Source organism: Chelonoidis abingdonii, chromosome 8, assembly GCF_003597395.2.
Source record: "Chelonoidis abingdonii isolate Lonesome George chromosome 8, CheloAbing_2.0, whole genome shotgun sequence".
Lineage (NCBI taxonomy): Eukaryota > Metazoa > Chordata > Testudines > Testudinidae > Chelonoidis > Chelonoidis abingdonii.
The window spans coordinates 18,358,713-18,383,589 of NC_133776.1; the positions used below are offsets into that span (position 1 = coordinate 18,358,713).

Genomic DNA, 24,877 nt, shown 5'->3' on the forward strand with positions numbered 1-24,877 from the left:
ATTTTACAAATGTAACATGTTTATGAACTATTCCTCTGGTTTTGCTGTTGAGAATTAAATATATAGTGTAAGACTAGTGGAGACAATTTTGGGGATGAGATTTCTCTTTTCTGGAAGTGTGGGATTACTGCTGTTGGATATCAACTCTTCCTGGCTTCTGTTCAGGCATTGTAAAACCACATGTGGTTTTCTAAAGAGCAAGGTAGTCTGAGGACAACAACTGGAATGAGTGGGAATGGAAACACTCAAAATTCACTGGCCTACATACTTCTTCATCAGCCAAGGTCTTCACGTAGGATGGCCCATAGAAGGCACAGCAAGAAAAACTCAGCCCTGAAGGATTACCTACTTTAACAGAAAATAACATTTGCTATCACCAGAGTTTCCTGGTTCAACATTTCTCATGTAAACCTTATAAAATATTAACACCACATTTGGGCCCAGCCTCATGAGGCAATGAAGTGGGGAAAGTCTGTATGATTTTCCTTAGTTTCATCTCAAATCTTCTGTCACTGGTGAGTGGGATCTCCCAACCCCTCCCCCCAAAAATGGGGTTCTGCTTCCAAGTCAAGTCATCTCCCTGAGATTGGTCTGGACCTCTGGGGTCTGTCATGGGCACAGGGACATCACATAAAGACATTTCTCTCTACACTGATTCTGGACAGCTGTGCTCCCTGCTTTGGCTACCACAGCATAAAAGAAGGAAGGCCACAGAAGGGACAATGACCATCTCTCTACATGCACAAACCCCCAGAACAACAGAACTCCTTTGTCAAACTCCAAGGCTGGGTAGATCCATGTGCTGATCTCAGGGAAATGATCAGGCCTTTTATTATCATTATTGACATTTAAATTAGTAGCACAAGCTGCCTGGTACTATAAAAAGCACAGAGAAAGATCCTAGCTCCTAGGCACTTACAATCCATGTAGAGACCCACTGAAGTCAATGGAGATTTATGCAGTCACAGCAGTCTGTCTGTGCATAATAAATTGCAGAAGTCTATGGGATCAGACCTGCAAACAGTATAATGATGTGAGCAGTCCTTACTGCCATGTGTAAGGGTTTGCAAAAGTCACCCCAAAACTCCAAAAAGTCAGAATTCAGTTTAATGAACTACCTTTCAAGAAAGCAATCCTCATTCTCATTCTCAAAGGCATAGCACAAGCACCTTACAGAGGGCAGGATTTAGGTGACCGCCTGGGGTGCCAAGCTTGGGTGGTGCTGGGCTCAGGCTCAGTTAGCAACAAAAATGGGAAAATGAATGTTTGAAGTAAAATGTTTCAGGTATTCTGTATGTGGATTCATTTTTCACTAACCTCCTAGAATGTTCTGGACCTTTGTAGAATCTCATGGAAACTTCCAGACTTTCTGAGAACTACATTTTCCTCGAACCTTTACCTGTTTCTGGTCTGTGAACAACTCTAGTGGAAAAAGCCTAACAGAACAGTTAATTAATGTTGGGAATGAGAATAAAAGCCAAGACTACGACAATGGTGCAAACATCAAAGGAAGAAACAGTGGTGTCCAGGCAAGGATCCTTGTGCTGAATCCAAAAGGTTTCTTCGTGCCTTGTGGCTGCCATTCCCTCAACCTGATTGTGCCAGATGCAGCATCGTCTTCTTTAGATTCACCATCTCTCTTCAGAGTACTGCAAAGGATATAAATCCAGTTTTCAGCATCAGGTATCAGGTGGAAGATCCTCACGGACAATGTTACAAATCTGACTATGAAGCTGCTAAGTGACACTTGCTGGGAGAGATGCATTGACAGCATAAGGCCAATGAATTACCAAGTGACTGAGGTTTATGACACCCGCATGGAACTGGGCAAGTAAAGTCGAGGCCAGAATCCAACACGAGGCACAAAGCCTGGCAAATCAGATCCCTGACTTCAAATTTCTGATCTCAGTTGTGGTTTGGAATGATAGCCTGTTCCAAGTAAATGTTGTAAGCAAGGCATTACAAACTCAGTTGTTGGACATTGTGACTGCTACTTCCTTGATTTCATTGTGGCCTACAGAGACACCGATTTGAACATGCCATCACTGCTACCAAATAAATGGTGGAAAACTTAGGAGTTAAGCCTGTCTTCAAGGAAACTTGTTTACACTGAAAGAAGAAACAGTTTGGTTACAAAGGCAGAGATGAGGTGAAGCTCGAAAGGAAAATTCAAGAGGGAGGTTTTTTTGCTCGCTCATTGACACTGCTCAAATGTCCATCAAAGAAAGGTTCAGACAAATGAAGCACCATGAAAATACCTGGGGTTTTGTATGACCTTCGTAAGCTGCCAACAGACAGGAAAACACTCTTGAACAATTGTACAGAGCTTCACCGGACGCTGACACATGGGGAATGTTCAGATGTCAATGATAAAGACCCTATGTCGACTTGGACAACATCTGTCACATTTTGCCACACAGGAAGCACTCTCCATGCCAAGTTCTCCAATTCATTCATGATGCAGAGCTGAAGGACAGTTTTCCTAATGTGTGGATAGTTTTGAGGCTTCTGCTCATGTTGCTAGTCATAGTTGCAAATGGTGAGTGCAGCTTTTCGAAATTCAGGCTCAGTAAAACATATCTTAGATTGATGATGGTTCATTAGAGGCTGACATCATTTGCTATTTCATCACTGCAAATACCATTGGCCAGTCTTTGGAGCTCTCTGACTCTGTGCTTCAGTTCACAAGGGCAAAGGGAAGAAAAGTGACCTTTTGAACTAAAGGACTAGGGTTAACATTCTAAGGTTCTCACCTACTGTAATGCTATTTAATACTGGTCCACTCAATGTTGATGCACAGTTAAATTTCTTGATGTTAATACATTTCAGTTACTCTTAAAATTAAAAAGTTTCTATAAGCTTAGAAGAAATGATTTTTTATTTGCTTATATATGGCATGAATAAATACAGATTTACAGATTCTAGCATGCAAATTTATCATTTTATATGACTGAGATAAATTGTGCATGCAAATCATGCATCAAAATAATAAAATAGGCTACAAATGCAATAAAAATATGATATTAAAAATTTAACAAATGAAGTGGGGGGCTCTGAAGACGCACTTCACCTTGAGTGCCATTTGGTTTAGGGCCAGCCCTGGCTGTATCTCACTAATTATGTTAATAAGATGTTTTATGCCTAGCTACAAAAATAATTGGGGAATTGAGCTTAGAAAAACTGACATTAAGAGAGTGAATGAAACCAGAAGAGAATCACTGTTCATAGAAGAATAATAGACATAGTTAAAACATTTAAAATGAGTAAACAAACAGGGTGCGTCACATTGTGCAGTCTCAAAGCACACCCCCTAAGGCACTGCAGGCACCCTGCCTTCAGTTCCTTCCTGGTTTCTTCAATAACTCATTCACAGCCCAGAGTACTTAAAGCAATATTTCCCTCTTGGGTTCTTACAGAATACAATCACTTTTGGTCCTTCAAACTCAAACCCTTCCCCCTTGGAACTTCCAATTCACCCTTGTTCCAAGGCTTTGGGTTCCCTATTCCCCACCAACTCCCTCTAAGACAGGTTGCTGTGCGAATCCCAGCATGTGGCCTCTCTGCTGAAGCTCTCTCATACATCTCTACCTGTCCAGGTCCCCCATTTCCAGCTGATCTGCTAATCCCTTGCACAACTGTTTCCTTAAATCGCCCACTTCATGGAAGGATTGTCTGGCCCTGTGCCCCATTGCCCCTTGAAGGGGACACACCACCCTGTTACCATGTGCTATTGTTTATATTTTGTATTGGTGCACAGTACTATGCACTCAACTGAGTGAGACAAATAAATATTAATATATTTAATCTAATGGTTTCTATTGAATTCAGTCGGCAGAGAAGTACATCTCTTAGTGGAGTAACAATAAGCAAAATGATTAACTTAGTACAGGAAAGTATTACAGCATTTCAAATAGAAGTCTGAGGGACCTGGGCCTGAGCTATTCCCACACTGTAAAATGATGGCGTTTGCACAGGGATTTGGGCTCGATTCCCTCTGCCTCCCCACAGGGTCCTGGTCCCAGAGAGCCTGCTGGCCTAAGTCAGACAGAATTTTTGTAGATGGAAGGGGGTTTGGTTCTCTGCGGTTTTCTACTATCAAAAGATGCTGGTCAAGGATCAGTGCCACTGGAGCTCTTGGCCTTATTTAAATGCTAGAAATAGATTTTGGAAACATTGCACTGACAGACAAGAGCACATCCATAAACATAAAAGCTCTTGTCACAATAAAACTTGCCCAGAGTCCCCTGGGTAAGCACCAGCGTTGTATATTGCTAACATTTATATATGCATGGGAAAGGATTTTGGGAAGGGTTGAAAGTCTAAGTGTGGAATGAAAGATTCCTTTGCAGGTTGCGAGAGGCCGAAGGGGGAGGAAGGGGGAAAGGAAGATAAGGAACGAATCTGCCGCTCAAGGCCAATGCACACAAACAAGCTCCCTGCAGCCAAACAGCCAAAAGCCTGTGGGAGAGGAGAGCTGAAACAGACAGACCTGAAGGGGGTTGCAAAATGAGAAAAATTGCAAAGGCCAGTGAGTGGAAGAACAACAGTCTCGCGACCCTGATGCTATTGTGTTTTGGGGAACCTAAAGGAGTCACAAGAGGCTGGTTTGGACTGGTACAGAAAGCACGGGAGACGAGGATCCCTGGACGAAAATGGCCCCGGAAGAACCCAGGGCTTAAAACCCTCCCGAGAGCTGAAGCAAATCAGAAATCAACAGCTGACCCTGGATGACCTGTGCACAGGACAGAACTCCTGTCTACCCTTCCCTCTCTTCTTCTTATGTTACATCTAGGCTTGGCCAGCCTTGGATTGTGCGTGTGTGAGTATGAAAGTGGGTTAGGGCTCGGGTGCTAACACTTTCTTCCTTCCCTTGAGTGATGTGGGGAGCACCCAGCACTCATCGCTGTTATTTGGTTAATAAAGCTTTAAACTTAGTCACTTTGTGTGCTCCTTCATCTCCTCCCCTAAAAATCCTGTGGCCTCAGTCTGATCACTTGAAGCCCCAGGCAGATTGGTAACATAAATCTGTCACACTCTCTGAATGAAAATTAATTAAGGGCCTGATATTTCCAGGTGCTGACCTCTATTAGAAGCAAGTCAACAAAAGCCAAGGGTACTCAACACCTCTGGAAGTGGTCAGTGCCTGCAGGAATGGGCCCAAGTTCTTAGAATCTCTGTAATAAACAATGACCTTTACAGTATGGATATATTCAGGGCAGATCCTCAGTATATAATTGTAGTGCTGCAGAGTGGCCTCCCACTGACCCAGAGGGGGAGAGGGCACTCATAGAGCCACAGGAAGTCAGTGAGTGGGACAGGAAGTACAAAAGGTGGATCTGCAAGCTCAGTTGGGCTGCAGCCGCTGAAGGAGTCAGACACCTCCTGCCGGCTCCTGAACTGGGAGACTGCCATGGACCCTGGTCGCACTGACAACTGGCCAACATTGCTGGAGCCACTCACTGACCAAGCTGAGGAGGAGTTGCCAGGACTACCGCTGGCCTTCTACCTAGACGATGCAGAGGACCTTTTACAAACCCAGGCATGCCCCGAGGGGGAGATAGGAAGTAGCTCAGGGGAATTAGACAACCGTCTAGTTGAGAGCAGGCTTGTGACTAGGTCAGTGTGTTGTGGGAGGATCCCTGCTGACCCAGTGGCGGACCCCTCCGCCACTGTTAGGGCCCAGGGCTGGGATGCAGTGGAGTTGGGCAGGCCCTCATCCCTGGGGTGGGAGTACTCCCCCTCCATAGGCCAGAGAGCCTACATCCACCTATAATCCACCGAGTGAGGACACTAGGCTCAACCCTGCCGGAGCTCCTCGAGACTGTGTGTGGGTGCTCCACCCTGGCCTGAGTGCAGAGGACTTGTTGCCCCACCCTAAGGGCTTGGGTTCCGAATAGTTGGCGTGCTGCTTGGCCCTGAGTGCAGATCCAAGACCCAGACTCTGGACCACCCTACCCTGATGAAGGGCTCAGCCTATTAACTGTTTATTTGCCACTCGCTCCTGAGTATAGGTCTAAGGCAGTGGTCCCCAACGTGGTTGCCCGCGGGCGCCATGGTGCCTGCCCGGGCATTTAAGTGCACCCACCTAGTGCCCAGCAGGGGAGAGAAGCCACGGCCCTGCGCCTGCTGGGGACAGAGAACTTAGGCTGTGAGCATGGTGTTCTCTGTTCCCAGCAGGCGCGGGCCCACCTAGTGCCCAGCAGGGGAGACAAGCCGCGGTCCCGCACCTGACGGGGACAGAAAAGTCCAGGGCTGCAGGCTGTGGGCACCGGTGTTCTCGGTCCCTGGCAGGTGCGGGGCCATGGCTTAAGCCAGAGAGAAGCCATGGCCCCGCACCTGCCAGGAACAGAGAACTCGGGGGCTGCAGGCACCAGTGTTCTCTGTGCTCGCGGCTTCTCTCGTCTCTCTGGATTCATATATTATGTTATATTAAATATGATGTTTTTCATATTATTTAATGTGCAAATACAAAATAAGCCTTGAAAACCTGTTGGCGCCTGCCACACTCTTCTGAAAACATGAATGTGCTACTGGCCACAAAAAGGTTGGGGGCCACTGGTCTAAGCCACTGCCCTTAACTGCCCTGATTGCAGGCTAGGGACCCTGACTGCCTGTCACACTACCGACCAGAGCTACAGGCCAAGAGTGACGCAACTTATTCCCCAACTGTGAGCAACGCCACGTGACTTAGTGAGGTGGAGTGGCTTCCCACTGACCCAGAGAGGGAGGGACCATCGTTAACCCACTACACTAATATCAAAAAGGTTTATTTATAAAAAGGTGATCGTTAAAATTGACTAAAGGAATCAAATATGTACAATAATTGCAAAGTTCTTGGTTCTGGCTTGAAGCAGTGATAGAGTACACTGCTGGCTTGTTAAGTCTCTGGTTGCTTCCAAACAACTGGAAGGTCCTCAGTCCCTTGGTTAGAATGCTCCCATTACTATAAGTTCATAGTCCAGAGATTTGTGCAGGAAAGAGGCAAAATGGAGATGTTTCCAGCACCTTTTATAGCTTCTGCCAAGTGAATGGAAACCCATTGTTCTCACTGTGGAAAATTACAGGCAACAAGATAGTGTTTGGAGTCATATGGGCAAGTCTTGTGTCCATGCATGATTTGCTTAGTCATAACAGAATCCATTACCCATACTCCAGTTAGAATGTTCACAGGAAAATTCATTATGTGTAGATAGGCATCTTCCATTGTGAGTTATGTGTTCTTTGATGGGCCATTCAACTTGAATAGTTCCTTCACAATGTGCTGTCTAAACACCTTATTGGTGTTTCCACATGAGCAAACATTTGAAACACAGGTACTGTTAATATTCATATTTCAGATACAAAAATGGTACATGCACACAAAAAGCATAATCACATTCAGCAAATCATATTTCCATAGACACCTTATTTGACATACTTTGTACAAGATTTGCTGCAATTATCTAACTAGTGGTTTGAGCATTAGCCTGCTAAACCCAGGATCATGAATTCAATCCTTGAGAGGGTCATTTAGGGATCTGGGGCAAAAATCTGCCTGGGGATTGGTCCTGCTCTGAGCAGGGGGTTGGACTAGATGACCTCCTGAGGTCCCTCCCAACCCTGATATTCTATGATTCTAACAGTGGTAGCAACAATGATCTACATGGTCGTATTTTAATCAGATAATGTCACAGTACCCTTCCTCCATTTCAGTGTAACTATTACTGGAGTAAGGTAACGCTCAAGGTGAGTAAGGGTGGCAGAATCAGGCTCACAGGAGCCACAACAGAAACAAACAAAGGCCAAATATAAAGCTACGGAAAGAAATCTGAATCCAAAACCGATGTCAAGGTCAGTTCAAAAGGAGTCTTCCGATAAATCACTTGGGAAAGGGGAGGCGCATTAAACAAAAGAGATGGGAAAAGTTCTTGAATAAGAACCCAATTCTCCTATGTAATCTTCAAAGTACAGCACTGTGATGTTGCTGTACACTTCAGGGTAAAGGACTGAGCCAGCCATTCAAGCTAATGGGGACATTGGGGCCCGGGCCTGTGAGATGCTGAAGCACTCCTGTGAAGGGCATTTGCCGCACATCTCCTGTGTGAAATCCATGGGATTTAAAGATACCCAGGACCTCAAAAGGAATCCACTACCTGGTGTCCTGCCCTGATGACCAGCATTTCCAAAACTCTGGGTGCAGGCCTTGATCATGCAAGGTGTCGAGCACTTCCTAGCAGTTGCTGAGAGCCCAGTAAGGCTGGCAATACCCCTACTGAGGTACTCAGAGAGTTTAAGAGGATCCGCTGCTTAGCCATCATGTTAATAGGATGGCTGTATGGCTAGCTGGGACTAGTCTGTAATTGTGGTTTATAGCCGTGTTGATCAACCTTTTTGATACCCGGGACCAGACTGCTGCCTTTCTAAACTGTGTCAAGGAGAGCTCAGACACCAGCGCTAGTCCACGTACCTGTCACTGAGAAACACTAGTTTATTAGTATATCCAGCACCCAGCTTATGTCTATTCCAGGCTATAGAAGAACAGACTCCTACAGTATGAGAGAATTTTAAAAATAAAAATATTCAAAAGAAATGCTTTTAAAAATCATGTTAAGCTGCTTCTTCATCACACATTGCTCTCTCCCTGATCTGCTGTGTTCCTCCTACTCGGCTCCCTGTCCAGCTCTACTTTGCTCCCTGTACCCACCACCTTCATTCTGCTCTAGGAGCACTATGGGTCTTTGGGTAGAGTAGAGTCTCAGTGAGGTGAAGGGCAGAAGCTTCTTTGGGGCTTCACTTTCCCAGTAAGCACGTGCTGACACTCTGCCCACATTCTTGTGGGCTCCAGCACAAGTTCCAACCTGAAATTGTGCTGAAGCAAATAGGGCACCCAGCACGTTTGCTGGAACCTACAAAAACATCTACATATGCAGCTGGAACTGTCACACACAGTATATTCAGTATGTCACTGGAACCTCCACACACATGCTACATCTGTCTATGCAGTTGGAATACACACACACAAAACATCTGTATAGACAGATGGAACCTACACACACACGCATCTATGTATGCAGCTGGAACTGACAAACACAATACAACAATATATGTAGCTGGAACCTACACACACACACAATACATCTGTTTATGCAGCTGGAACCTACACCCACCTCCATGTATGCAGCTAGAACTGACACACACAATAAATCTATGTATGTTGCTGGAACCTACATACACACTCTAGGTCTGTCTATGCAGCTGGAACACACCCACACCCACAAAATGTCTGTATAGACAGCTGGAACCTGCACACACACACACACATCTATGTATGCAGCTGGAACTGACACACACAATACAACCATGTATGTCGCTGGAACCTACACACACACAAAATAAATCTGTGTATGCAGCTGGAACCTACACCCACCTCCATATATGCAGCTGGCACACACACAAACACACACACAATACATCTATGTATGCAGCTGGAACCTGCACACCCAGGACCTGGAAAGTAGATACAGCAGGAATGTGCAAAGCAGTATATAGTTGGAATGTACACACACACCATTCCTTTCTGCAGATGGAGTGTACAACACTCCATCCTTCACAAACTGTCCTCTGTTGCCACATGCACACACTACAGGTGTGCACAGCTGGAAAGCACACACACGCAGCCCAGATGTGTCCATAGTTGGATTGTACAATATGAAAACCTGCAACTGAAAAGTGTGTGGGCACACACACAACCTGTGCGCACAGCTAAGAGCTACCCACACCGAGTCTGTTTCCATAGCACAGCAGGAGTGTACACCCCCCACACACCCCGCTTGTGTCCCGAGCTGGAATGTGTCTACACGCACACTTCGTGTCTGGCAGCCGGCAGGTACACGCACAGCACTCGTGCGTGCACATGCCTCCCCCAGCTCTCCAACCTCCTGTCTTCCGAGGGGCGGCGATCCAGGACTGGAGAAGGCGGGGAGAGGGAAGGAGAGCGCCCGCGGGCCGGACGGACACAGCGGACACCCAATGCGCACAGACACTGCTCCCGAAGGGAGGAGAGTGGGCAGAGGCTGGGCCCAATGAGGCAGCGCCCGGAGCGGGACTTCCTTCGGGGATTCCACTGCAGCGAGCAGCCGAGGTGACACGTAAGTTAAGGGCTGGAAGGTGGCCAGGGCAGGCAGGGAAGTTTCCTTTGTTTCCCGTTCAGGTGGCTGCAGAGTAAGACGGGCAGGAGGGGAGGGAGCTGGTTAACAGAGACAACCCCCTCCCCCGTAAAGCAGGCAGGAGGGGAGGGAGCTGATGCACAGAAACACCCCCCCCACCTTAGAGCGGGCAGGAAGGGAGGGAGCTGATACACAGACACCCCCCACCCCCCAGAGCAGGCAGGAGGGGAGGGAGCTGATGCACAGAGACCCCCCCCCCATCCCCAGAACGGGCAGAAGGGGAGGGAGCTGACAGAGAAACACGCTCACCCTCTGACCATCTCCCAAAGCAACCCCGGCAGGAGAGCAGGGGAGCTGCTATACAGAGTCTCCCTACCCCAGCACCCACAGACACGCTGGTACCCTGGGCAGGAGCACTGCAGCGCACCCCCCACCCCGCAAGTAGGATGGCAGGGACCAGGGGAGCTGCTGTGTAAAGCCACCCTCCCCGCATCCTCCAGCACGCGCCCAGTCACCCCAGCAGATAAGCTGCTGCCCGCACCTCTCCCCGCTCTGGAGTAAGGCAGGCAGTGGGCAGGAAGCTGCTCTCTGGAGCAGAGACCTCCTCCCCCATCCATCCTCCGGCGGCCACCGAGCCCCCTCCCGCGGCAGAGAGCCCCCGGGCTGCAGCACGCTCGGGCGCCCGCAGCCACGCGTGCCGGCCGGCCTGCAGCGAGCTCCCGGATTTCAGGGCAGTAGCAGTGGGAGGGGGCTGAACTAAGCGCTCAGGGTCCCCTCCTCCCGGCTCTGTCCCTTGGTGCCCAATGCTGCCTCCTCCTCCTCCTGCAGCTGCTGCTAAACCGCCTGGGGTGGGGGGGCTCCGGGACCCGAGGAGGGACTATGGGCAACGGGATGTGCTCCCGAAAACAGAAGCGGATTTTCCAGACCTTTTTGCTCCTGACCGTCGCGTTCGGCTTCCTCTACGGGGCCGTGCTGTACTACGAGTTACAGAGCCAGCTGAGGAAAGCCGAGGCGGTGGCGCTCAAGTACCAGCAGCACCAAGAGTCGCTTTCAGCCCAGCTACAAGGTAATGCTGCTTGCAGTGACTCTGTAGGGGACTCACAAAACCCTGCCCTGTCCCAGTGGCTCCTGAATGCTCTGTCCCCCCGCCCATGGAGAGCCTTGGGCTTCAGCTCCCTAACTGCTCACCAAGTTTACTGCCCTCCCCAGACACCAGGTTTTGCTAACTATATGCCAAGTGTTTCCTTTTGTACCAGTGTCTCTATAACCAAGTGTCCCTGAACAGGGCCCACAGCAAGGGTGGACCCGCTAAACAGGGCCCTGGGCCCCCTTCCAGACTGCCGGCCCCGGTAATTTGTACCAGCTCCCACAAGATGAGCTGAAATTTTTTTTTCACTGGGGCCCGAATCTGCTCTTGGCAGCCCTGTCCCTGAAATGCTGGCCCCATTGAAGTCAATGGGAGTTTCTCCACTGACTCTGATGGGATCAGGATTTCCCCTGGGATCAGGATTTCCCCTTAATCCCCAGGATCCCAAGGCACTTTACAATCTCCTAATTTAAAAGGAACACTCCCAGCATCCTCCTGTTCTTACTCATTCAGCAACACAAAAACACTTCTTACACAGTTACTTTTGCCAGTTGCTTTAAGTTGTCTTGCCTGTTTTATTCTGAGTCTGCTGACAGGAGATTCAGATGTGGCAGGTGTGCATTACACCTGTCATGCAGCTACACCAGGAGAGGAATATTTTAATAATTATTTAATAATAATAGGTATATTTTTGTAGAACATCCTTACAGCATTTTTTTTTCATAAAGATTTCTTAATAAGCTTGTGGGGCTCTGAATTTCTTGGCTCAAAGCACCACATTTTTAAAAGTGCCCATCCATCCTGTGTATCAGTTTTAGGATGCCCCAGACTGAGCTACTTTGTACCTGATGCTGAGAACCTGCAACTCCCATTTACTTCAGCACTTCTGAAAATTAGGTGCAAGGTGTCAAATTTATGCATGAAACATCAGTTCAGTGGGAGGTGTGAGTCCTCAATACCACTGAGCCTCCAGCCCTACTGGTTTCAAGTCAGGCACATACAAATCTGTGGCTGTTCCTGAAAACTTTGGCCTTACTGTTTATATTTCTTTTCAAAAACTTCTAAAAGTGGCTAGAAAATGAATATTGATCATGTTATGATAATTAAACATCCAATCACATTACATCAATATGTAGGAGGAATACTATAGATTTGTTAATGCAGCCTTTACACAGTAGCAGGATTGGGCTCACAGTCTATTAATTTCAAGAGAATGAGTTATTGAACATGTTTAGCTATGGTCTAAAACAGGGGTGGGCAAACTTTTTGGCCCGAGGGCCACATCGGGGTTGCAAAACTGTATGGAGGGCCGGATAGGGAAGGCTGGGTCTCCCCAAACAGCCTGGCCACCGCACCATATCTGACCCCCTCCCACTTCCCATCCTCTGAGTGCCCCCATCAGAACTCCCAACGCCCTGCTCCTTGTCCCCTGACCACTCCCTCCCAGGATCCCCCGCCCCTAACCACCCCCGGGACCCCACCTCCTATCCAACCCCCCCAGTCCCCTGACTGCTCTGACCCCTATCCACACCCCCACCCCTTGACAGGCCCCCATGCCTATCCAACGCCCCCCTCCCCAGTTTCCTGTCCCCTGACCACCCCCCCCACAGAACCTCCCCTCTATCCAATCACCCCCTGCTCCCTGTCCCCTGACTGCCCCCTGGGACTCCCTGCCCCTTATCCAATCCCCAGGTCCTGGCCCCCTTACCATGCTGCTCTGGCAGCCGCGCCACCCGGCCGGAGCCAGGCACGCTGCCGCACTGCCTTGTAGGAGTGTGCAGCCCCGAGCGCTGCCCAGAGCGCTGCCCGCACAGCAGTGTAGCTGTGGGGGAAGAGGGACAGTGAGAGAGGGGCCGGGGGCTAGCCTCCTCTGCCAGGAGCTCAGGGGCCGGGCAGGACGGTCCTGCAGGCTGTAGTTTGCTCACCTTTGGTCTAAAACCATCACTACTTAGTTTTATTACCTCATATTGAAATACTATAATGCCATGGGAATTTTTTGACAGAATCTTCACTCTAGTGACCAAGGACGTATAAACATTTGGCTGAGAGATGGGTATGTGGCAGATGGCTAAAGGGTTCCTTTAGCTAGTTTGCATTTTTGCCAACACTACTTGAAGAGGAAAGAGAGAAACAGGAACAACGGTTGCCTGCTGAAATAAAAATTCAGTAAGTTTTCTTCTGCTCTCACTAAATTGAAGAAAAGCAGAACATACTACCCAAATAAAGGAGAAGGACTCTATAGATGGTAGTCATTGGGGCTGATTTATAAACAGCTACTTTCTAAACATTATGTTGAGGACCATTTTCCTATCAAAATAAACAAATACATAAAAGCATAATAAGACAGAAGAACTCAATTAAAAGGTCATCATCATGGATCATGCAGCATTTTATGTTATATCCCTCTTACCTTTGATTACTTTTAATTTATTATTGAACAATTAAAATATGAAAGAAAAATCAAATATCAATTATTTTGATTTATAATTTGTTTTTTTAAAGAAGCACTTATTCTGGATGCTGGGAGCTGTTGCCAACGTATCTACTATGTAGATAAGATTTCCTGCTGAAAGATGCCCTGTTTGGCAGTAATAAACCTTTTACTACAAAACACATATGAACGCTTCGTACAGAAAAATGAAGAGACCATCAGTTTAGAAAACACACAAATAGGATTCTTTTGGCTTACTATTTTTACAAGTAACACCTAAGACTAATAGAAATGAAAGAGATTGGAAAAAAAGAGTTTACTTCGCCCACTGTCCCAGCCCACCCATTTTCTCTATCATATGCATTTTACAGTCCTTAGAGCCTGCTTCTGTACTGCCTTGCATCTTCTTTAGTCATTTCTAGGGCCCTACCAAATTCACGGCTGTGAAAAATGCATCATGGACCGTGAAATCTGGTCTTTTACATGCTTTTACCCTATACCATACCGATTTCACAGGGGAGACCAGAGTTTCTCAGATTGGGGGTCCTGACCCAAAAGGGAGTTGCAGGAGGTCACAAGGTTATTTTAGAGGGGATCATAGTATTGCCACCTTTATTTCTGTGCTATCTTCAGACAGCCAGGAAGCGGCAGCTGTTGGCCGGGCACCTAGCTCTGAAGGCAGCGCCCCGCCAGCAGCAGCACAGAAGTAAGGGTGGCAATACTATACCATGCCACCCTTACTTCTGTGCTGCTGCCTTCAGAACTAGGCAGCCAGAGAGTGTCAGCTGCTGCCTGCCTGAGGGCCCAGCTCTGCAAGCAGCAGTGCAGAAGTAAGAGTTGCAATACATCCCATGCCATCTTTACTTCTGGGCTGCTGCTGCTGGCAGTGGCTCTGCCTTCAGAGCTGGGCTCCCAGCCAGCAGCTGCTGTTCTCCAGCTGCCTAGCTGTGAAGGCAGCACCACAGCTAGCAGCACCACAAAAGTAAGGGTAGCAGTACCAGAACTCCTCCTACAATAACCTTGTGACCCCGCCACAACTCCTTTTTGGGTCCGGACCCGTACTATTACAACACAGTTGTTGTACAACAAATTTCAGATTTAAATAGCTGAAATAATGAAAAACCTATCACCATGAGATTGACCAAAATGGAATGTAAATTTGGTAGAGCCCTAGCTATTTCCACTTACGAAGAGTGAGTGTACAATGCTACCACTTGTGTAAATGTGTGGAGAATTCTGATTTGGTGGTATTTTATGACCTCTTAGCACAAATATAAACAACTACACAAACTGGAGAATCCGGTCTTTTGTTTATAGTCCATTTCCCCTGTTGTTAGTGTGGGTCTTTCGCAAACCAACAGAGGAGAAGAAAATATTTTTAAAGGAATGTATGCTTTGAACAAAACAGACACATTGGCAGAGAAACTCAAGGGCAGTTTCTGTATCTGACCATACTTTGAACTTTTATTTTTAAGTGACTTAGATTTTTAAATTGACAGTATCCTTTTAAAAAGCTGGTGACTACAAATATTTACTTTTCTAGGTTTCCTTTCTTTGGAGCTCTTTGTAATGTAAAGAGCCTCAGTTCCTCTTGTGGAAGAGTGCTAATTACTTTAATGCTAAAAATAAATAAGAAACTATTGCCAATGGCAAAGACTTTTGATTTAGAATAAACAAACCTAAATGCTTGGCTTTGTAGAAACACTTGCCTTTGAATTATTTCATTCACTATTTTTAACTTGGTGAGATAATTGAGAAGATTATTCTTATTAGAACAGCAACAAAATCTATAGTTAGTAAACCACACTATTCCCATGTTTCTTTTGGCATAATCAGTTGTTCTCTAAGGATATGGGTGTTGTTGTGATCATTTTGGAAGTATAAGTATGCTGAAATACTCTAAACAGAAGCTAGTGAGGGGGTAAGAAGGGATTGCAAGCCCAAACTGGGTCCAGTAGACATACATTGCATTTGATTCAGAAAAAAGGTTGGGTTGGGTTGGGTGGAGGTGGTGGCAGCAGCAGGAGAGAGAGATCAAGATAAGATTCAGTGGAAGGGTGATGGATTGGCCGGTGACTTTTAGTTTTAAACATATGGGAGGATCCTCTTCTGGGAAAAAAATTCAAAGCAGAGCCCTATCTTCTTTCTTACTTACATGCCACTCCTTTACTTTTAATATTTACATAGCTTTTCCAGCTTTCCTACTTAGGTCAGGCAATATCGCCTTTCTTATTGTGTTTGCCAGTTCCTGATACTTGAATGAACTCTTAGTAAATGGATTCAAAGGTCCGAAGGGACCACTGGAGTCATCTAGTCTGACCTCCTGTATGGCAATGGCTGAAGAGCTTCTCCAAAATAATTCCTAGAGCAGATCTTTTTGAAAAACATCCAGTCTTGGTTTAAAAATTGACAGTGATAGAGAAATTAAGCATTATTTCTTGTCTTTGGCTGATAGGGTACTATTTTCAGAAGTTTGATCCCTGTTCTGTCTTCTGACTTTCCTAATCTAAATTCAGCCTTGGTTCAAGTGAATGTAACTTTTTTGAGGTCGGTGGAACTGCATTTGCTTATACCAGGGCTAATTTAGCACCTAGTATGGTGCTTGTGCCTTTTCCCTGCTTCAGGCCTTTAATTTAATTTATCAGAGGAGTTCCCACTCTTCCCAAATGAGAGCAAGGGTTTGAAGGAGAGGGAGCCAGTAGGAATGGATGACTCCACAACTATGAGTAGGACAGCTGTTTTGGAAAGGGTGAGGGAGGGGGGTTCTAGGGCCTCTGCTCACATGGGATGAGTCTTTGTATTTGCAAATTAACCTCGAAAACTAGGGAATTGAGAACTGCAGAACATAACATGTCTGAGTTTTATCTTCCTCATAATATATTCTTGTTGGACTTTAGAGGAAGTAGTGCAGCTGTTGTGACCCACAATATAATTACTGGAAGCAAAACTTAGAGATGACAGGTGCTGGTTTATAAAATTGTTTAGAGCACATTCAAAAACCTATTACATTACTGTATCCCTGTATAGTTAACTCCTCACTAAAGTCGTCCTGATTAACATTGTTTCATTTTTACGTTGTTGATCAATTAGAGAACATGCTCGTTTAAAGTTGTGCAGTGCTCCCTTATAATGTTGTTTGGCAGCCACCTGCTTTGTCCATTGCTTGCAGGAAAAGCAGCCCGTTGCAACTAGCTGGTGGGGGCTTGGAACTAGGGTGGACCGGCAGCCCCGCATCAGCTCCCCTAAGTTCCCTGTGCGGCAGCTGCCCAGCAGGCTATCAATTGCCGGCAGTTCAGATGTCCCTCCTGCCACTGCCATGGAGCTGCTTCTGGAGCTGCTTCTGGGAGCCATGGAGCTGCTTGCTGTGCAGGGGAGGAGGGAAAGAGGGGTGCTTATGTCAGGGTATCCCTCTCCTCCTGCCCCCCACTCCTGTACCCCATCTCCACAGAGCAGGAGGGACACTATATGGTTCAGGACAGAGGGAGCTTGCTGGCAGCAGCTGCTGTCTCAACTTGCTGATCTACTTAAAAAGGCAGTGAACTCAGAGCGGGGTCAGCGTACTTAAAGGGGCAATGTGCGTCTCTCACACACACACACGCGGTGTGTGTCTCTGTCTCATGCACACATGCACCTCCCAGCACTTTGGAAAGTGGAGGGAGTGGTGCACTCCAGTGGGATAGTGTGGGTTCATCATCACATTCAGTTTCCGCATGGCATGTTTGCAGCCACTGCCATGTATCTGTTGTGTCTCCTTCCTCCATTCGTGCTGCCTTGTTGTTCACGTAGCCTTATACTCTACAATATGTTAACCCTTGAGGGCTCAGCCAAGTGCTAGTTCATTATTTAGCAGCAAGGCATTCCCTGGGAAATATCCCACCCTCTTCCACCCTCCGACTCCACCACCTCAACCAAGCTTCATAATCATCATTGCCATGTACAGTATTGAACTGTTTGTTTAAAACTTATAGTGTGTGTGTGTGTGTGTGTGTGTTTATATATTATATGTGTCCTTTGTCTAACGAAAAAAAATTTCCTTGGAACCTAACCCTCCTATTTAGAATAATTCTTATGGGAAAATTGGATTCTCTTAACATCATTTTGCTTAAAGTAGCATTTTTCAGGAACATAACTACAACGTTAAGCGAGGAGTTACTGTACAGAATTTCTAGTTGTAAAGTGTTATTTAAAGAAGGTAATTACTGATCTACCCAGGAGACTGATTATTTTTAAATCTTATTCTCTTAGCATTACATATTCAAAACTTGGAGATAATCTTATTTAATTTGCCTTAAAGATCTTTCACGTTATATTGAAGAGCTTAATAATTAGCTTAATGTTGTTTGGCTACTGACTAGATAGGAACAGATCGGGGTGGCTAGAACAGGGGTGCATTGAAAGTTATAAGAGAACCCAATCATCTTTCTGATGGCTTTGAGACTAAATGGAGCTGGCAGTGATTTCTAGAGCTTAAAAATTCCTGGTCTCCCCTATCCCAGGCATAAACTAGCTTTATTGGAATGTTTATCTATCCTGTTTTAATCTCTTATCTCAATAGCCATCCTACTTCTAAATGCCTTTGACGATCTTATTCTTGGTACTCATTAGAGTAGAACCCCAATTATCTGAAGGCTTCAAGCATTCTTCTCATTCCAACCCTGAAACCTTGCTATAATTTGGGCAAGCAACACAGCAGGACTCCTGGCCTTCAGATGTCAACCTTCTGGATGGTTTGCCCTGTTGTGGAGAGTTTGCAGATTTCCCCAAGACTGTCTGATCCACCAGGACTTAAGCTGCCACATCAGCTAACTTGCAGGCTGTTAGTCTACAGAATCGATTGGTTCTGGGGAAGTCACCAGACATAATTATCTGAAACAGGGGATGTCCCTTGCTTCAACTGGTGACATGACCCTGTTTGGAGTAGTCCAAGTGTATTGTAACTAAATATATATAAATACAAACTTAAGATCTACTGATGAAAAGTGGTATATAAGAGCTATGCACTATTACTTCTGTCTGTAATATGGTCTGTTAAAAATGTTCTTAATAAAATACGTGAACAAAAACATCAGTGAATCTGACTCTGCATCTCTCACACCAAACGGGCATGCTGGTAGTAAGAACTGATAGAACTTTGGTCCATCTCTTCTCTTCCCAATCACTATCCAGTTCAACTTCATCTGTGTTGCTGCTGCATAGGGTTATCCCCTTCACCGCCCCCCACAGCAGCATGGGTCTGAAACAGAACATTCTGTGATTCCAGTCAGTTTCACACTGCTGCTGCCTATTGTGCAACATCACAAGTGCACTTGGGCTGAAGGAGGTATTCTTGTACTTAGGGTGAGGGATAACAAACAAACGTAATATTCCTGGGCTGAATTTAAACTCCTTTTTGTGCTCACTTTGACTGTTGAGCAAGGCACGTTGCACCACCCTGAAACAAGTCAGTTTCTGCAATGAGGAAGCAGATATTTCACTGCTTCTACCTCAATTCTCCTTGCTAATACCAAGACCTGCAACTTGAATCTGGTAGTGAGACATACTGTCACTTTCTCCCTGCCCCCAGCACTGCACCATCATCACTATTCAGCTTGCACCATTCAAAGCATTACTGATACTGCTCCACCAGCCTCAGAGCAGGTTTCACAGCAATCCTTGTGATGGTGCTTCTTGCTAGTCATGCTTTCATAAGAAGTTCTGCAAGACCCATGCTGGTACTGTTACAGGTGCATTGGATTGCAGTGCTCTGAACATTTTAGGGCAGCAGGGGTTAGCGAGATCAGGAGCACTGCTCTAGCTGCACCAGGCTGAGCTCAGCTGTGGAGCTGGAGATGACTTTGAGGTGTTGGCTCTGTTTATGTTGTTTTGAGATTGGTTGTTTTAAGACTTGGCTACTTTGTGCATATTGTACTTCTCTTAAATAGGGTTGCCAGGCACCTGGTTTTTGTCCAGAACACCAGGTCATAAAGGGACCCTGGCGGCTCCGGTCAGGCTGTTTAAAATTCTAGTCAGCGGTGTAGCAGGGGCCCAGGGCTAAGGCAGGCTCCCTGCCTGCCCTGGCCTCACACAACTCCTGGAAGCAGCTGCCAGGTCCTTGCGGCCCCATGGCGCATGGTGGCCACAGAGGCTCCGCATGCTGCCGTCGCCCTGAGTGCTGGCTAAGCACTTCCCATTGGCCGTGAATCACGACCAATGGGAGCTGCTGGGGCGGTGCCTGCAGGCGCGAGAGCAGTGTGTAGAGCCTCCCTGGCTGTCCATGTGCCTAGCGGTATCAGGGACCTAGCAGCCACTTCCTGGGAGCTGTGGTAAGCGCTGCCAGGACCCTGCATCCCGAACTCCCTCCCTCTCACACCCCAACCCCCTTCCCTAGCCCAGAGTCCCCTCTCGCATCCAAACTCCTTCCCGGAGCCTGCAGCCCACACCTTCCCCAGCACCCCAACACCGGTCCGAGCCCTGAGCTCCCTCCTGCACACCAAACCCCTCACTCCCAGTCTCACCCACCCCAGAGCCCACACCCCTTCCACAGTCTGAATCTCTTGGCCCCAGCCCGGAGCCCCCTCCTGTACCCCAAATCCCTGTCTCAGCCCAGAGCCACCTCCTGCACTCCAAATCCCTCATCCCTGCCCTCCCACTCTAGTCCCCTACCCCAGTCTGGAGCCCTCTTGTGCATCCTGAACCCCTCACTTCTTGCCCCACCTAGCTCCTGCACCCCCAGCCCAAAGCCTGTCTCCCCCCACACACACTCCAACCCTCTGCCCCCGCCCACTGAAAGTGAGTGAGGATACTGGAGAGTGAGCAGTGGAGGGAGCAGGGGGATGGAGCAACCAGGTGCGAGGTCTCAAAGAAGGGGCAGGGTAGGGATGAGGTGTTTGGTTTTGTGCTATTAGAAAGTTGGCAACCCTACATAAAAGGCACCCACTCAATCACTCCAGAAGTGGCAAAGAACATCATAATGAAGGATAATAAATGTCTACCATATTATGATCAAATTATGAACAGCAAATAAGGCTTCCTAATTTTGCTATCTATATGGTATCTTGCAGATTCTCAACTCACTGAAAGTTATTTAGCCTTGATTTGTAACCTCATCTGAGAATTTCAGTTCTTTTTTCCACTCATACCCACTTCTCACCTTTGTGTACAAAGATCTTTATTTTAAATGTTTAGAGTGGAGTTGGCAGAATTCAGTTTAGTGAACACTTTGACCAAATTCCTTTATCCACAGTACATGGAAAGAATTAAATTTATCATGTGAAACATGACTGTATTCCCATCTAAGGCATCTGTTTTATTTCTAAATCTGCTGTTTAAGGTAAACTGGTTGCCAGTTTATAGATAAATAAGAATTTCTAATAAGATTTCATACTGTAAGTTCAGAAATGGCATTGGGCAATTAGGCCCCATTAGATGAAGGAGCAGGCTTATTACCTTTTATAAGATTTCATATTAAATGAGAGAGGGTCCCTGGTTCTGGCAGCTGAATTCCAACAATGGAAAGAGTTGATTAAGGCAATGCATATGTTACCTATTTTACAGTATTTGTAATACATGTCCATGTTTGGAGGCACTAAAACATCTCCTAATGGGATATAGTACAGGCACGAATTAATTGATACTTTCAGGAATAATTGTTACCAGTGCTGGTTGCAGTCTAGTCTCTGGGTTCCATAGCATGTGCTCTGTCTTTATCATATTCACCCCCATCCCAATCTTAAACTACACCTCTACCTCGATATAACGCTGTCCTTGAGAGTCAAACAATCTTACCACATTATAGGTGAAACCGCATTATATCGAACTTGCTTTGATCCACTGGAGCGCGCAACCTCTTCACCCCTTAGAGCGCTGCTTTACTATGTTATATCCGAATTTGTGTTATATCGGGTCTTGTTATATTGCGGTAAGGGTGTATCTTTTTTTTTTTTTTTAAGTTTAAAATTGGCCTTGGTCAATGGTCGGATTTTGCAAAATGTAGCACTATAATCCTGAGGCCACCTGTAACTAAGGTGGATTTAGATTCTTTTGAAATTCATGAACAGTCTAGCCAGGGTCATGAACAGTTCACAAACTAGAGCAGATGCTATTTTGAAAGCTCTTAGCCGTCCCATTCTCATTGTTGTCTCTTGCAAGGACATACAAATGGCTACCTCTCTCTCCTTCTAAACTTGTTCCCTTTGTTGGCCAAGGGGCTTGCTCCTTGAAGTTTTCTAGAGGCATCAAATGGTGACTCATCTCAATCCAGGGCAGCTAGTAGATAATGGCTGCTTAAATAATTGGAAATGCTAGAATAACTGCAGGGGCAGACTATGACTATGTTACGATGTCAAGGGAACAGTCATGGTTTCCTGTACACCAGATGACTATTCTCTGGCTGACCAACCAGTTCCAAGATTGAGTGAAGTGAGAGTTTGGGCCTCCTGGCCTAGCCTCTCTTCTCCTTGGAAGATAGGAACAGTGAGTCTGGAGATTGGGAGTTGCCATGGGACTGGTGTTGCTTTAGGAAGAAATGGTGTCATGGGATGGAAGGAGACTTGTGCAGTTGTGGGGGTGCTTCTGGAGGTTCAAATTCTGCATACACTGGCAAGCCGACTGTCAGCCTCTGCAGCTGGACCCTGCATAGCATTCACCATTAGCAAAAGTTCAGTGGCCCAATTGTTTTTTGGTGGATAGGGTTCATATTGCATAAAGCACCATTACAACAGGTGCTGATGTAGGCGCTCGGGAAAGAGGCTGAGGAAGTAATGGATGTGGAAACTAAACTCAGTATCTGTATACATGGTTCCTTCATACCAGGGGTTTGTCACACTTTAGGAATAGGGTGTGGGGAACCTTCTTTACTGCTATTGTTCAAGCTGTACAATATCTAGTAGCATGTATCATTCTTTTGTATCCTGGCATTTAATTATCTGACTCCTCTGCAATACTCTTAATTGCATGGAGATTTGTATTATTCACAGTCAGTGCAGGGATGTGTATGAAGACAAACCAAGTGGCCTACCAATAGAATTGGATTGTTTTGAATCCTGGATTGTACCATGCATGGTCTTACGGACTGAGATGCAGTCCTGTGAAAAGAAAGTCAGCAATAGATTTGGCTGTATAGATTTACAGTCAAGTAGCTCTGATTTTCAGTGTATTATTTGGGGTTGGCATACAAAATAGGTGTTCAGTATTTCTGCTACTTGGAAGTACACTAATTGGTTTTAATCACGCCTTGTGCTTAGGCAGATGAGGACAAGTTTTGCATTGTATAGATGTTAACATTTTTACCAATGATAAATAGACTAGGCTGATTGTGGTGGGCTTGCCCTCTAAGTGTTAGATACTTAAAAAGAAATCAGTGCTACTGCTATGGGAGTTTCTTTTTGAGCACAGTTGCAAAAGATACCTGACTTCATTTGTAGCTGGGGTTCCCAGAAAGGACAGGAACTTCATATAGGTGATTAGTCTGTTGAAGAAGCACTCATGCCACTAAAATAATACATGCTGGATTGGTTCATGTGTTGATTAAATTTGGAACAGCTCCCTGGGTTTATTCAGGAGAGGCTGGAGAGTGTAAGAGTAGTGTGTATGTTGTGCCTTCTAGGGGATGAAAAAACTGAAATTATTCCTCTCCTAAACATAAGCAATTTACTTATTTGTTTTTCCTGTCTCTTCCCCCCCACCCTGCAATTCCTTTGGGAGTCTCTGTCTTTCAGCTGGAAAATACCCCCCCTGCTGAGAGGGAGGAAAAGGTAACCCCAGTGAGCTGCTATAGCCCTGTAGCTATAGCTGTGATGGGACCAAAAAGGATGGGACTCTCCTCTTCTCCCTCATGGTTATCCAAAATGGCCATGGGCAAACATGAGTCCCCTTTCCAGCAAGAGAGGTGGGATTGGAGGCTACAAACCTCCTCTGCCCCAAACCTACAGCAGATGAAATAAGTGAAAAGACAGCTGAGGCCACTTTAGCATGTTTGGCTCCTCCTCCATCACTCCCTCTCATGGAGCTTCCTTGGGTGGCTGGGCAGCCACACCTGTTGGTGGGAAAAGCTATTGCAGCCCCAGAAGCTCAACACAGGCATCTCTCATGACATTTAAACTGCCCAAACCCTTTGATTATAAAGTAAGTCTGAAGCCCTATAGTCTATATTGAGGTGTATTAGAGTGAACTTATTGCTGACACATGCCCCTTGTGGGTGGGCAAGATACACCAGGCTCTTCTTGTCCAATGCCACCTGCTGACAGCTCGTCCAGCCCTATGGTGGTCTACCTCTACTTGCGATGGCCCTCCAGCCAGATCACTTTATAGTTTCCCTCTGCCCCTTCCAAGATAACAGAACCCCAACAAACAATTTTAAGACCTTGGGTTGGGTCTCCAATGGTCCTTATGTAACCCACACACCTCTTGGGTGTGGTGTTCTGTCCCATCTCTCTCCTTCTCTGTCTATATATATATAATATATATATAAAAAAAAAATTCCCCTCTCACCACTATGGGTGGTATGTGTCTTCCTCAACCTCGGGTCCTCTACCAGAGGCCTGGGAGTTTGAGGGTTCTGCGCAGTATCTTAGCTGTTCCTAGCACTGCACTCTTCTGGACAGAGAGCTCTGATGTTGTTCCTGGGATCTGTTGGAGCCACTCACCCAGCTTAGGAGTCACAGCCCCAAGTGCTCCTACCACCACTGGGACCACTTTGGCCTTCACTTTCCACATCCTCTCTAGTTCCTCTTTCAGGCCCTGGTACTTCTCCAGCTTCTCATATTCCTTCTTCCTGATGTTGCTGTCACTTGGCACTGCTATATCTATCACCACCGCTGTCTTCTGGTCCTTGTCTATTACCACGATGTCTGGTTGATTGGCCAGTACCTGCCTGTCCGTCTGGATCTGGAAGTCCCACAGAATCTTAGCCCTGCTATTCTCCACAACCTTCTGTGGAATCTCCCATCTGGTCTTGGGAGGGTCTAGCCCATACGCTGTGCAGATGTTCCTGTACACAATGCCAGCCACTTGGTTGTGCCGTTCAGTGTATGCTGTTCCTGCCTGCATCTTACATCCTGCCACTATGTGTTGGACTGTCTCTGAGGCCTCTCTGCACAGTCTGCACCTTGGGTCCTCTCTAGTGTGGTAGACCCCTGCTTCAATGGATCTGGTGCTCAGTGCCTGTTCCTGTGCTGCTATGATCAGTGCCTCAGTGCTGTCTTTTAGTCCAGCCCTTTCCAGCCACTGGTAGGATTT

At 46.5% G+C, this 24,877-nt stretch overlaps 1 protein-coding gene across 4 annotated transcripts in view; it reads left to right on the forward strand.

Moving 5' to 3' along the window:
- The first annotated feature begins 10,013 nt into the window (after positions 1–10,013).
- The window catches only part of GOLIM4 (golgi integral membrane protein 4), a 68,311-nt gene continuing 53,447 nt past the window's right edge, over positions 10,014–24,877 (forward strand). For 2 of the 4 annotated variants that reach the window (XM_032776771.2, XM_032776773.2), the window contains exon 1: positions 10,872–11,211. In XM_032776771.2, coding sequence (XP_032632662.1) covers positions 11,025–11,211 — 187 coding nt within the window. In that variant the 5' untranslated portion in view covers positions 10,872–11,024. Of the gene's footprint in view, positions 10,128–10,871; positions 11,212–24,877 lie in introns of those variants that run through there. The other 2 variants (XM_032776770.2, XM_032776767.2) reach the window with 2 other exon arrangements.